At 52.7% G+C, this 12,664-nt stretch overlaps 5 protein-coding genes across 5 annotated transcripts; 3 read left to right on the top strand and 2 right to left on the bottom strand.

The window, feature by feature from the left end:
• Positions 1-384: 384 nt before the first annotated feature.
• NUU61_002309 (putative 3-methylcrotonyl-CoA carboxylase, beta subunit (MccB)) lies at positions 385-2,199 on the bottom strand (the record flags this gene model as incomplete). Its single annotated transcript, XM_056652891.1, has 2 exons — positions 385-679; positions 767-2,199. 2 exons carry the CDS (start codon positions 2,197-2,199, stop codon positions 385-387), a joined length of 1,728 nt encoding a protein of 575 aa, XP_056513958.1.
• A 500-nt stretch (positions 2,200-2,699) lies between these two features.
• Positions 2,700-4,321, top strand: NUU61_002308 (isovaleryl-CoA dehydrogenase; the record flags this gene model as incomplete). Its single annotated transcript, XM_056652890.1, has 6 exons — positions 2,700-2,880; positions 2,938-3,025; positions 3,088-3,182; positions 3,252-3,487; positions 3,571-3,848; positions 3,907-4,321. 6 exons carry the CDS (start codon positions 2,700-2,702, stop codon positions 4,319-4,321), a joined length of 1,293 nt encoding a protein of 430 aa, XP_056513957.1.
• A 154-nt stretch (positions 4,322-4,475) lies between these two features.
• Positions 4,476-5,396, bottom strand: NUU61_002307 (uncharacterized protein; the record flags this gene model as incomplete). Its single annotated transcript, XM_056652889.1, has 2 exons — positions 4,476-5,240; positions 5,325-5,396. The coding sequence occupies 2 exons, from the start codon at positions 5,394-5,396 to the stop codon at positions 4,476-4,478; spliced, it is 837 nt and encodes a 278-aa protein (XP_056513956.1).
• A 2,116-nt stretch (positions 5,397-7,512) lies between these two features.
• Positions 7,513-9,979, top strand: NUU61_002306 (acetyl/propionyl/methylcrotonyl-CoA carboxylase subunit alpha; the record flags this gene model as incomplete). The annotated part of the gene is made up of 4 exons (XM_056652888.1): positions 7,513-7,652; positions 7,721-7,919; positions 8,028-9,746; positions 9,929-9,979. The coding sequence occupies 4 exons, from the start codon at positions 7,513-7,515 to the stop codon at positions 9,977-9,979; spliced, it is 2,109 nt and encodes a 702-aa protein (XP_056513955.1).
• Positions 9,980-10,667: 688 nt separating this feature from the next.
• Positions 10,668-11,978, top strand: NUU61_002305 (uncharacterized protein; the record flags this gene model as incomplete). The annotated part of the gene is made up of 4 exons (XM_056652887.1): positions 10,668-11,112; positions 11,189-11,258; positions 11,312-11,737; positions 11,798-11,978. 4 exons carry the CDS (start codon positions 10,668-10,670, stop codon positions 11,976-11,978), a joined length of 1,122 nt encoding a protein of 373 aa, XP_056513954.1.
• Positions 11,979-12,664: the final 686 nt, after the last annotated feature.

The following is a 12,664-nucleotide window of genomic DNA, read 5'->3' as shown; positions in this document are numbered from 1 at the left end:
CTCCCCATAGAATGACGCTTCACCGCCACCGATTATACACTATCTCCTTTGTGTCTTTTCTCTTCTTCCTCTTTCTTGAGGGGGAGGTGGAGGCCCTTGGCCTCCTTCTTTTGTTTCTTACATATTTACGGGACTCGGTGACTGTTGACCAAAAGAAAAATTTACCATGACGGAATGGACAAAAGTTGTTGCCTCTTTCTTTTCTTTTCTTTCATTACTCTTTTTTTTTTGCCCTTTCCAAACTGTGCATACTTCATTTTACTCAATCAGTGTGTGATTTACCGAGAATTCAACATGGTTGAGCGCAAACTGACAAGCTTGGTCAATGAACCTTCATTTCACATTCCCTCGTCTGCTTATTTATCTGGTATAATACTCTTTCTATTACATACGGAACACCCCAAACTTGGTCTGTATATCCGGCTCCGCCTTGCCGCCGACAGCAGCAGCCAGCCCCAAACCCAGCATGTTCCTCGTCTGCGCGGGCAGAATCACCCCGTCATCCCAGAGACGGGCCGAGGAGAAGATGGCTTCGGATTCGTGGTCAATGCGCGCCTTCAAGGCCGGGTCGGCGGAGCGGCCGACGGCTTCCATCACGGCAGAGAGCTGTTCGGAGCCCATGACGCCGATTTTGGCGTTGGGCCACATGAAGAGCAAGCGGGGAGAGTAAGCGCGGCCACTATCAACACTCAGCACCGAGTCGAGGACAGGGAGTAAAGCGGAAGAAGTTGGGGGGAGGGATATCAGGGACTGGATCAGAACTTACCACATCCCATAGTTACCCGCACCGGCACTCGATCCAAACACAACCGTAAACTTGGGAACATCAGCGCACGCAACAGCCGTGACGAGCTTCGCGCCGTTCTTAGCAATGCCGCCCTTCTCGGCGTCGGCGCCGACCATGAACCCAGAGATATTCTGCAGGAAGACCAACGGGATGCGGCGCTGCGCGCAGAGCTCAATGAAATGGGCGCCCTTGAGCGAGGACTCGGAGAAGAGGATCCCGTTGTTGGCGACGATGCCGACGCGGTGGCCGTGGATGTGCGCAAAGCCCGTTACCAGGGTTGAGCCGTAGTCGCGCTTGAACTCGGCAAACTCGCTGCCATCGACAATGCGCGCAATGACCTCATGCGCGGGGATCTGGCGGCGGAGGTTGGTGCCCACGATCCCGTTCAGCTCGGCTGGATCATATAAGGGTTCGCGGATCTCGACGCCCTCTAGCTGGAGTGGGCCCTGTGTGGCTGGGTAGTTTAAGTTGGCGACGGAGCGGCGGGCCAGGACGAGGGCGTGGGCGTCGTCTACGGCGAGATAGTCTGTTACGCCGGAGATGGACGAGTGCAGCTGGCCGCCACCCAGATCCTCGGCAGAGACGACCTCGCCCGTGGCGGCTTTGACGAGCGGCGGACCCGCGAGGAAGATAGTGCCCTGGTTCTCGACGATGATGGTTTCATCACTCATGGCGGGCACGTAGGCGCCACCCGCGGTGCAAGGCCCCATGACGACGGATAGCTGCGGGATACCCAGGGAGCTCATACGCGCCTGGTTGTAGAATATACGCCCGAAGTGGTCGCGGTCCGGGAACACGTCCGCCTGGTGCGGCAAGTTGGCACCACCCGAGTCGACCAGGTAAATACAGGGCAGGCGGTTCTCTTGGGCGACTGCCTGCGCACGCAGGTGTTTCTTCACGGTAATCGGGAAGTAGGTGCCGCCTTTGACGGTGCTGTCATTGGCCACAATCATGCAGTTGACGCCCTCGACGGTACCAACCCCAGTGATAATACCACCGGCCGGTACGTCCTCGTCTTCGTACATGTCATGGCCCGCGAGCGGCGACAGCTCGAGGAACGAGGTGCCCGGGTCGATCAGCGCAGAGATGCGGTCTCGCGGAAGCATCTTGCCGCGGGAGACATGCTTGTCGCGAGATTTTTGGGACCCGCCCTGTGCAATCTTTGCATGCAGACTGCTCATTCGGTCCAGCAACTCCTGCATCTGCTGGCTGTTCTCCCTGAATTCGGGGGCCGAAGTGTCCACCGCTGTGGGAAGGACGGAGAGTGCCGAGGCATGGTGGGGGTGCGTATAGTTGGCAATTGTCCGGCACGACAGTCGAGTAAGATACGTTGATCGGGAAAAGCGCGGTAGACTCCGTGGAGCAACTCGCGAGCCCAAGCTCCGAAGGACGAGCGGGGATGGGGCGCGCATTCCGGGGAGAAAATGTATGAGGTAGCTGGCAGTGAAGGCGATGGTAGGCACTCCGCTAGAAAACAAGATGAATGTACTATTGTGGTAGCATAGTATTTGGGTGGTCTTGGAAGTAGAAGAACTCGAGGGTTTTGAGAGAAGAAGTGGCAGCTCGGCTTCCCCAGATCGTGCGGAGGCGCGACGGTTGCCGCGTCTACCCGAGGTTTCATCATTGCCACGATTGAACATGCAAAAGAAATAGCAAAACATTACATTGCAATAAGAAAAATAGCTGTTGGAGAGTAAATAAAAGCAAACTAATTCTAGTAGGTTTCTCTGTGTATTTATTTATATAGATATCAACAATATTCATAGGAAGAGGCAATGGTGGTCCGCAGAGCTATCCGCTGCTTTCGCCGAGGCCTGCCGTCCCCTCCCCCGTGCATGTCATTCCTTATTTAAAGGAACCCCCGTCCCGGCCGGAAGTGATCCTTCAAACTTGCATTCGACCATTGCATATCATGGCCTCTGTCTCTCTTCCCTCGCTCTTTCGCCTGTCCACCTGCTCGCTACGGCGGACCTCCATCCCCGCATTTTCCCCGCGTTTGTTCCGGACTGTGTCGACGAAGCACCCGGCCGGTTTTGCGCCACCAACAGAAGAGGACCTCATTGAAGTCAGGGAACGAGTACAAGAATTTACAAGTATGGGCCCTTATCTTGAAAATTGTGAATCATTCCTCATTCTTCATTGATTTCCAGGGCGAGAGATCCCAGCCGAGGTTGCCGCACGGACAGACGAGCAGAATGAGTTCCCGACGGAGATGTGGAAGAAGCTCGGCGATGCTGGGTAAGACCGGATTGTCTGCTTTTTGGGATATTATGGCACTGACAGTAATTGTTTTTTTGCAGCTTTCTTGGAGTGACAGCCGCGGAGGAATACGGTGGTCTGGGAATGGGCTACCAGGCTCATTGCGTGGTGATGGAAGAGATCAGTCGGGCGTCTGGTAATTATATCCTTACTTCGGTGCCCCCGTATCTCCATGGATCTGTCTAATCTTCGTCAATTCGTTCAGGAAGCATCGGTCTCTCCTATGCTGCCCACTCCCAGCTGTGCGTGAACCAGATCTCGTTGAACGGCTCGACAGAGCAAAAGGAAAGGATTCTCCCAGGCTTGTTATCCGGAGAGAAGATTGGTGCTCTGGCCATGTCGGAGCATTCAGCAGGTTCCGACGTGGTCAGCATGAAGACCACGGCGAAGGAGGTCGATGGCGGCTGGGTGCTAAACGGCACCAAGATGTGGATCACCAACGTGAGTTGTGTCGCCAAATTGAAACATCATGACAAACCCCCGCTCTTAACTCAGAAGAGGATTACTGACATATATCTGCCCAGGGCCCGGATGCCGACTATATCGTCGTCTATGCCAAGACTGAGCCCGAGAAGGGCTCCAAGGGCATCACAGCGTTTATCGTGGAGAAGTCTTTCGAGGGCTTCTCGTGCGCACGCAAATTGGATAAGCTAGGTATGCGCGGCTCCAACACGGGCGAGCTCATATTCGAAGACGTATTTGTGCCTCGGGAAAATCTCTTGGGAGAGGTCAACCGCGGTGTTCGAGTCTTGATGGAAGGGTTGGACCTGGAGCGCCTGGTACTCAGTGCAGGGCCTCTAGGGTACGTATTGATACGCCTCGTTGGTTTTGGTATACGACAATGCTGACATTCTCTCCAGAATCATGCAGGCTGCCCTCGACCTGGTTCTTCCCTACACCCACGTCCGCAAGCAGTTTGGCACGCCCATCGCCCACAACCAGTTGATCCAGGGCAAGCTGGCCGACATGTACACGAAAATGGCCGCCTCGCGAGCATATACATACAACACAGCACGACAAGTGGATAACGCCGCGGTGACACCGGGCGAATTGACGATCCGCACTCAGGACTGCGCCGGCGCTATCCTGTACGCCGCCGAACGTGCAACAGAATGCGCTCTAGACGCGATTCAGCTGATGGGCGGGAATGGATATATCAACGAGATCTCTGCGGGACGACTTCTTCGGGACGCCAAGTTATATGAGATCGGAGCGGGCACCAGCGAGATCCGTCGGATGGTGATTGGCCGTGCATTCAACAAGGAGTATGCATAAGTAATTACAGATCGGAAGGAAGAAAAAAAAGTTGTACTTTTGCCCCGTACCTGGAGTAATAGATGCATTTGTTCATTTCATTCATATGCGAATCATCAGAAGAACACGCAAAAACCAACAAATATATGGCTTAGTATTTCGCCCAAACCTCCATTTATTTCTTCTGTCTGGCCGACTTGCGCGTCGGACCAGAAGCGTGCGACTGCCTCTCGCCACCTGGTTTGGCGGCCGCAGCTCGCCTCGAACGAGACCGAACGGAAGTTTTATTGGGCTGGTCCTTGCTGGTGGCCTCGGTCGAGACGTCGGCTTTGCGCTTGCGGCCTCTCTTGGCGGGCAAGGGGGCAGTGGCACTCGGGGGCTCAGTAGATGACTGAATATGTTCCCAAGAAGTCTGGCCACACTCGCTGGCATTCGCGTTCTCGGGATGGGCATCCAGGGATACGACGTCAGACATGGGGTCCGAATCATCGTGGTCCGGATTCTCACCAGCCACGCAAGGGACGCCAGGGGTGTCCTCACCCGACAGAGACACACCCTCGTGACGCGAATCATTCCCAGGCTGCGAGCGTAGTCGAGACTTGTCCGTAGCGGGCTGCGCCGACTTGAAGATCTCGCGCCAGTTCTTCAGCAGCGCCACTTTCTCCCCGTAGTCGGGCTCGTGGATTTCGATCGCGGTGTCCTGGTCCTTCTTTAGACCGGGTGTCTTCCACACTACGCCCTGGAACGAGGCAAGATCGAGGCTGCAGGCGGTCGTGGGCGCAGCAACTCTTGATTCTTCGGTGGTGCTGCGCTCGGCGGTTGGGTCGTCATCGTAGTAGTCGTCGGAGTAGTAATCCCAGTCACTGGGGTAGTCTTCGAGATCGATCGTCGGGTGTTCGTATAGGGCGGCTTCGGAGTAGGCAGTGGCGGCGAGCTCATCCTGGGTTGGATGCGGGCGGTCAGCTTTTGGATTGTTCCTTGAGAAGGGGATTGACTGGTGGCTTCACCACCGGTGAATACTTACCGCCACATCAGTCGCAACGTCTTCGAAGAGGAACTCCTCTTCCCAGTCATAGTATTCTTCATCGTCAGACATGTTGCGCTGGTTTTGGGGGATGCAAGTTGGATGCGAGAGTCGAGTCCGTGGAAGTGAGAGATGGGGTTGATCAACGAATGTAGACGCAGCGAAAAAGCGACGAGTATGCGATGTATATGTACTATATGCGAAAATAGATGAAGCCAAACGAATGTGCCACGATGAACTTGAAGATCCGGCTGATCGGCATCAAAAAGGATCCAGATTCGAGCTGCTCACATAATCCTTGGCATTCTCCACCGGTCTACTATAAACAACAGTAGGTGTCTGGTATACTTCGAATATGGGCTGTCTGCTCTGATTTTCAGTGATATCGTCAACTTTTCTTTTATTTTCTTGATTCTTCATTTATCTATGTATCTTCTTTCTCTGTAAAATACTGCTTTGAATGACCGAAAAGAGTGCTGTGGTTACATTTTTAGGGTTAGTCTGATATACACCCCAGCTCCATAAAATAAGGAATAAGGCTGATCCTATTTTTACTCCGAATATCTATCTGCTGTTCTAATAATAAAGTTGCTGTTCCGAGTTATTTTCTTAGCCGTCGACAAGACAGCTTAAGCGCCAAACGAGACCAAGGTTCCTGCAGTATTCGATTCCTTCCCTAAGCCAAAACGGGATCGGAGGACGAGATGCCAAACCCTAGTTGTAGGTCGCCCACGGGGCATCTGTAAAATTTACTTCTTATACTTCAGGTCTGCTCTGAATATACATTTCCTGTTCCGGCTTGATTTCTTACCCATAAAAACAAAGCAGCCCAGCTCCCAGGTGAAACCGCGGTTCTCACAGTATTCAACCTCCTTCCGCTGCCAAAACGGGATCGGAGGACAAGCTGCTATACCCATGGTTGAGGGAAGTCCACAGGGTATATAAGCCCGCTGTCCCCTCGTCTCCCAACTTTTTTTGCCTTTCCTCCTACAACTATCGCAATGCGGTGTGGTTGTGGTGTATTTCGAGAGATCCTCGTGAGAAGCCGTTTTTCACTTGACTTTGGAGATGTTGATGAAGATGACTTTAAGAATGATTTTGAGGATTATTTCCGAGGCACTCTTTCCAGACCGGGCTGTTTTATTCCCACGGGGTTTTCTCTCGGCTGGTTTTAATGAGGCCTCACCGACCATACTGGGGGTGACTGGAAGATTGAGAGACTGAGAGGAGACGAGAAGACCGGGAGCTGAAGAGATTGAAGTTGGGAAACTAAAGCTTGAAGATTGTCGAGGACATGGCATATATCGAGGCACTCTTTTTCCAGACCGGGGTCGTTTTATTTTCCCACTGGGTTTCTCCCCGGCTGGTTTTAACGAGGCCTCACCACTTTGTACGATGGGGACGCGATGGAGATGATGAGGGGATTGGTGAGATCGAGAGAGAATGAGAGATTGGGGGCAAATTCCGAGGCACTCTTTTTCCAGACCGGGTTATTTTTCATTCCCACGGGGTTTTCTCCCGGCTGGTTTTAACGAGGCCTCGTCTATATAGGGTTGTCTTTCTGGGGTAGACCTTGGGATGGACTGCATTCGTTTTGCACATAGGTCTGGGATATCTGTGGTTTGTACTCATTCATGAGTTGCCATGTATATAGTGTCTCCGGGTAGTTTTGGGAGGGACCATGGCACCTCTTCTGGGCTATCTGGGGACAAACAAAAACATAGAAAATAAAAAGGGACATTTGTCTGATTCATCTCATGATGTTTCATTATAGTTCCTTTGTAGGTCTTGTTCCTTCATTGTATACTCTGTCAAATATCTGCCGAGACTGACTCTAAATCCGATGACTTTAATGGATACTTCTATGAATTCATGTATAATATAAAAAGTTATTTCTACTAATTCCCTTAGCAATATTTAGAAAGAAATAATCAAATATCCTAAGACAATCTTCTAGGCACATTCAAAATGCGGCATGGCCGGAGTATGTCATCCTCGGCTTTCCCCGCCATCTCGCTTTGCGTCGGCCCAGAGCTGCACGGTACAAATCTACATTTACCCCCAATTCTCCCTGCTTTTTACTGAAAACAACACTCGATGATGATTTACTGAGTACATCGCTAAGAAAATATTCTGTTCTACTGCAGCAACCAAACACCACCGCTGCCCTCGACACCAACATCCCGCCATGACCCTTTCATCATTTCTCCGCATTGCCCCCCGCTTAGCCCCGACCGCGTCCCGCAGAACAACGCGGGCGGCGTCGTCGTTGGCCACGAGCAATGCCCTGGACTCGATTCTGATTGCCAACCGAGGCGAGATTGCTTTGTATGTGTTCTACTATTGGATCAAATTAGATTTGGCAGGCACTGATATGATATACTTCTTTTTGGCAGACGCGTTGGAAGAACTGCAGCAGAGCATGGGATCCGCGTAACGACGCTATATACTGACCCGGATAGCCGGGCCCAACATGCGCTGAGCTCACCGTTTGCCTTTAATCTCGGCTCGGTCTCGGCGTATTTGGATGGGGATCGCATCATTGAGATTGCACAGAAAGAGGGCTGTCGCGGGATACACCCTGGATACGGGTTTGTGAGTTAACTCTGTTTGTTCGATGAGGAATGCCTTCAAACTGGCTACGAGGTTCTATGGAAAAGGCCTATCAAAAAATACAGGAGTTGCTGACACTGGTTCATCTAGTTGAGCGAAAACTCCGCCTTTGCGAGAAAATGCACCGAGGCGGGATTGGTGTTTATCGGGCCGCCGTGGAAGGCAATCGAAGAAATGGGCGACAAGAGCCGGTCCAAAGAGATTATGACTGCTGCCGGTGTGCCCTGTGTCCCCGGCTACCATGGACAAAACCAAGATGCCGCGTTCCTCGAGGCCGAGGCTGATGCAATTACTTACCCCGTGCTTATTAAAGCCATCAAAGGCGGCGGTGGAAAGGGTATGCGAATCGCCAGCTCCAAAGCCGAGTTTCAAGCTCAGCTCGAGTCTGCCAAGTCCGAGGCCAGAAACTCCTTCGGAGACGACCATGTGCTGGTGGAGAAGTATATCACGACCCCGCGGCACATCGAGGTGCAGGTCTTTGCAGACAAGCATGGGAACTCTGTGGCGCTGGGAGAGCGAGACTGCAGCATTCAACGCAGACATCAGAAGATTCTCGAGGAGTCGCCGGCACCCCATTTGCCCGACGCAACGAGGAAGGACCTCTGGGCGAAAGCCCGATCAGCCGCGGTGGCAGTGGGATATGAAGGTGCCGGTACTGTCGAGTTCATCTTTGACAATGACACGGGCAACTTTTACTTCATGGAGATGAACACCCGGTTGCAGGTTGAGCACCCGGTAACCGAGATGGTCACGGGTCAGGACCTGGTCCACTGGCAGATTCTGGTAGCAGAGGGTGCCAAGTTGCCACTGACACAGGAAGAAGTGGAGGAAAAAATCGCGCAGAGTGGCCATGGTATCGAGGCCCGGATCTACGCCGAGAACCCCGATCAAGGATTCATTCCAGACTCGGGCCGACTGCTCCATGTCCGCACGCCGACCACTTCGGATGATATCCGGATTGACGCGGGGTTTGTGGAGGGGGACGATGTGTCTGCGCACTACGACCCCATGATCTCTAAGTTGATCGTCCGGGGCGCCACCCGCCAAGAGGCTTTTCGGAAACTGGCTGCAGCACTGGAGCAGTATGAGGTGGCGGGGCCCGTGACCAACATCGAGTTCCTCAAGACGATCTGCCGGAGCCCGGATTTTATCGCGGGCGAGGTCGAGACAGGTTACATTGAAAAACACCGGGAGGAGCTATTCATCTCGAAACCAATCGAAGACGAAGTGCTCGCCCAGGTCGCGCTGGCATGTCTGCACAGTGACTGCAGGTCGGGGCAGTCTTCTGGAGTTGCAGGATCGGCTGTTGGGTTTATTCCCAGCTCACAGATTCGACAGCTGTCATTTACCGCGCCCACGAGCGCCGGAGCTAGCAGTGGACCTAACTTCAATGTGCGAGTACAGCAGACCGCAGACCACACGTTTCAGGTTGAAGTGGGTGGGCGAGTTTTCGAGCCGGTGGTGAGCCGCATGGACCCGGCATCGCACGTCGTTACCTCGTTCTTCCCACACACGCGGCTAGATACTACCGTGGTCCGCGATGAGGACACTATTATCGCTTTCCAGCGCGGTATGCAGTACCGGTTGAGTGTGCCCCCGGCGCAGTGGATGGAGAAGGCGTTGGGAAAGAAAGATGTGACGAATAGCGTGCTGGCACCGATGCCTTGCAAGGTGCTGCGGGTGGAAGTACAGGCCGGCGACGAGGTGGACAAGGACCAGCCGCTGGTGGTGATCGAAAGTATGAAAATGGAGACGGTCATTCGCAGCCCGCAACGAGGCACCGTTGCCCGGGTGGTTCATAAAACAGGAGTAAGTCACGCGCCTTGCCCCGTGGTCTGGGTTCATTCTTATATTTGTCCTTGACTTGGCTTTTTGCGCCACTCTCACTCTTCTTCTTTCCCCCTGTTTCGATCTACACCTTGAACCGAGCCCCAGCGGATTACTTGGTCTTTCATGGGATTTCGAGTAACTGGCTAATAATTCCATTGCAGGACCAATGTAAAAGTGGGACACCACTGGTCGAATTCGCCGAGTCAGAATAGAAACAAATGGAGAGTCACGTCAACTCGCCCTGAATTGCCTTGGAATTTCGGGCTTTTTGAAGAGGATCTCCTGTGTGGCTTGACGGCATCAGGGATTTGTTCCTTGCCCAAGGCTGTGTGACTTGTGTATTTTTCTCTTTTGTCTCTAGAAACTAATATTAGCATACCGAAGTATATCTCCCTTTCACTACTCCTAGAGACCAATGGTCGACACTTCTTTCAAATTTCCACAGTCTATACAAGGTCAAGTGAAGCCGACGGATGCTAACGGGGCTCAACCGGTCATGGAGATCCTTCTTGTTCTTCTTATAGCGTCGCTAGATTTTGCCACTTGAAACAATTGGCGAACGATCCGCCGTGTTTTTCCATTACCGAACATAAAAGACATGTTGCCTTGAAACCCGTAGATCAATCACATACATCAGAGCTTTCCCCAGGATGTTGATTGTTTAGCCCCACTGTATTCTGTCACTCCATACATCTACTCTGCAAATACCGGTAAAGAAAAACACGCCCTGGAGGTTCAGCTTGCTTGATTGTTATTTTCTCTTTGAGCTCGCCCCGCCCCTGGATTGGCCTCGACATTCTTCGATTCCCTCTCAATATACATCCCACCCATCTTGTCTCCTTCCGCATCCCCAATTTCTCTGGCAGCTCCAGCTTATCCAAAGCTGTCTGTTCCATCGACATGTTCAAACCCACGGTCGGACGTCAAATCTTCAAGGCTATCAACGCCAGCCACGCAGCACTCGCAGCTACTTCAAGGCCAACGACAGGCTCATTCATCCGCCCTCTCTCCCACACTGCTACCCGCGCAACCAAGGAGGATGACCCAAAGCTGGATCCGAACATGGCCGCCACCCCCAAAGCCCCAGAAGGTGCCTCCGGTGAGCACGAGGGCCAATTTGCCCGTACCGACGAGAACGTCCAGATCCCCTACCCGCCTGACAGCGAGATGCCTGCCCAGCCCATTGTTCAAGGCCGGGGTGGCATGCATTTCAAGCGCACACTGGCCCAGTTTTCGCTGGAGAATAAGGTGACCATGGTAACTGGTGGTGCGCGTGGACTCGGTCTTGTTATGGCACAGGCTTCGGTGGCATCGGGGTCGGACTTGGCTATTGTGGATTTGAACAGTATGTGTTGCAGTTATCTTAATTTAGAGAATGAGAAGGGGAAATCATAAGGGCATGGTTGCTAACCCGCAAGCAGAGAGCGAAGCCGAAGACCAGGCGGGCAAGCTAATTGAGCAGTTTCGCAAAGAGAACCCTGGTCTGGAGGGGTGCGTTCCTCACTATCCTCGCCGCGATATTTTTCCGACTAACAAGGCAGTAGTATGCCCAATATCACTGCTCACTACGCGGACGTCGCCAACCCAGACTCGGTAAACGAGGCTCTTGCAGACGCGTTGGCCAAGCATGGCCGCATCGACAACCTGGTCACCTCGGCCGGGTTCACCGAGAACTTTGACGCTATCTCCTATCCATTTGACCGGATGCAGAAGCTCTGGGGTGTCAATGTCGATGGAACTTACCTGTTTGCTATCGGAGTTGCAAAGCACCTCATGGAGCGAAAGGCGCCTGGCAGTATCGTTATGATTGGGTCTATGTCCGGCGCCATCGTCAATGTACCCCAGCCCCAGGCTCCATATAATGCGGCCAAGGCGGCCGTCCGCCATCTGGCCTCGTCTCTGGCTGTCGAGTGGGCTGGGCATGATATTCGAGTCAACTGCATTAGCCCGGGCTATATGTTGACTGCGCTGTGAGTCATGGTAGGAGTTGATCTGCCACCGAAACATATTGCTAATGACTTTTGCTATAGCACCCGCAAGATCTTGGATGAAAACCCCCAGCTTCGTGACAAGTGGACCTCGCTCATCCCCGTCGGCAAAATGGGCACTCCCGAGGACCTTATGGGAGCTGTGACATTCCTGCTTAGCGATGCATCCAAGTATATTACTGGTGCTGATCTCCGTGTCGATGGTGGTTACACTGTGACCTAAATGGAATCACCAGCTCTTCCTTGCATCGACCAAAATCACGCTATGGCATGACATAAGAGTTTTTTAATTCCTTGCATCCAAAAATGTGATTTATATCCTCTCGAATGCCGGATCAGGATCAGCCCTATAGTCATTGATTGTGTTTCTGCATAATTTACAAATCCACCTTTTCTTTACAAAACTGCGCCCTGACAACCGGACGCGGCCGAAGATTCTCAGCCGCCTGCGCACTAAACATATTTCCAAACATCATGCACTCCTCCTGAAATACCTCCTCACTCTCACACCGTATAACCCCAAGCTCAATAAGCCTTTTCACAACTATCAAGACCCACACGCGACACGTCATACCCGATATCGCATTAAGATTGCCATCAAGAGACCTACCTCATGGTATCATCCAGAACGCCATATATGGTCTCTGGCACATTTGCAACCTCAATCAACACACAAAGAAACATGGTCTTGAGCCCCTCGCCCGTCTGCCCATGGTCGGGTATCCAGCCATCGCCGATATTCCGGATATGGTATTTCACCCCGCCCTGCGCGTTCGTGTGTAGGTAGAAGCAGGGCCTCTTCTTGGAGGTGTTTGATTTCGAGGGCTTTTTGTTTGGCTGCTGTCAAGGTGGGCGTAGACATTTTAAGTGGTGGATTTGGGGATGTTGCTAGGAGAGACTTGGTTTAGG

Source organism: Penicillium alfredii, assembly GCF_028826965.1.
Source record: "Penicillium alfredii strain IBT 34128 chromosome Unknown utg000004l_segment0_segment0, whole genome shotgun sequence".
Classification (NCBI taxonomy): Eukaryota; Fungi; Ascomycota; class Eurotiomycetes; order Eurotiales; family Aspergillaceae; genus Penicillium; species Penicillium alfredii.
The sequence above is the reverse complement of the archived record's forward strand: the minus strand, read 5'-3'. Positions and strand labels throughout refer to the sequence as shown.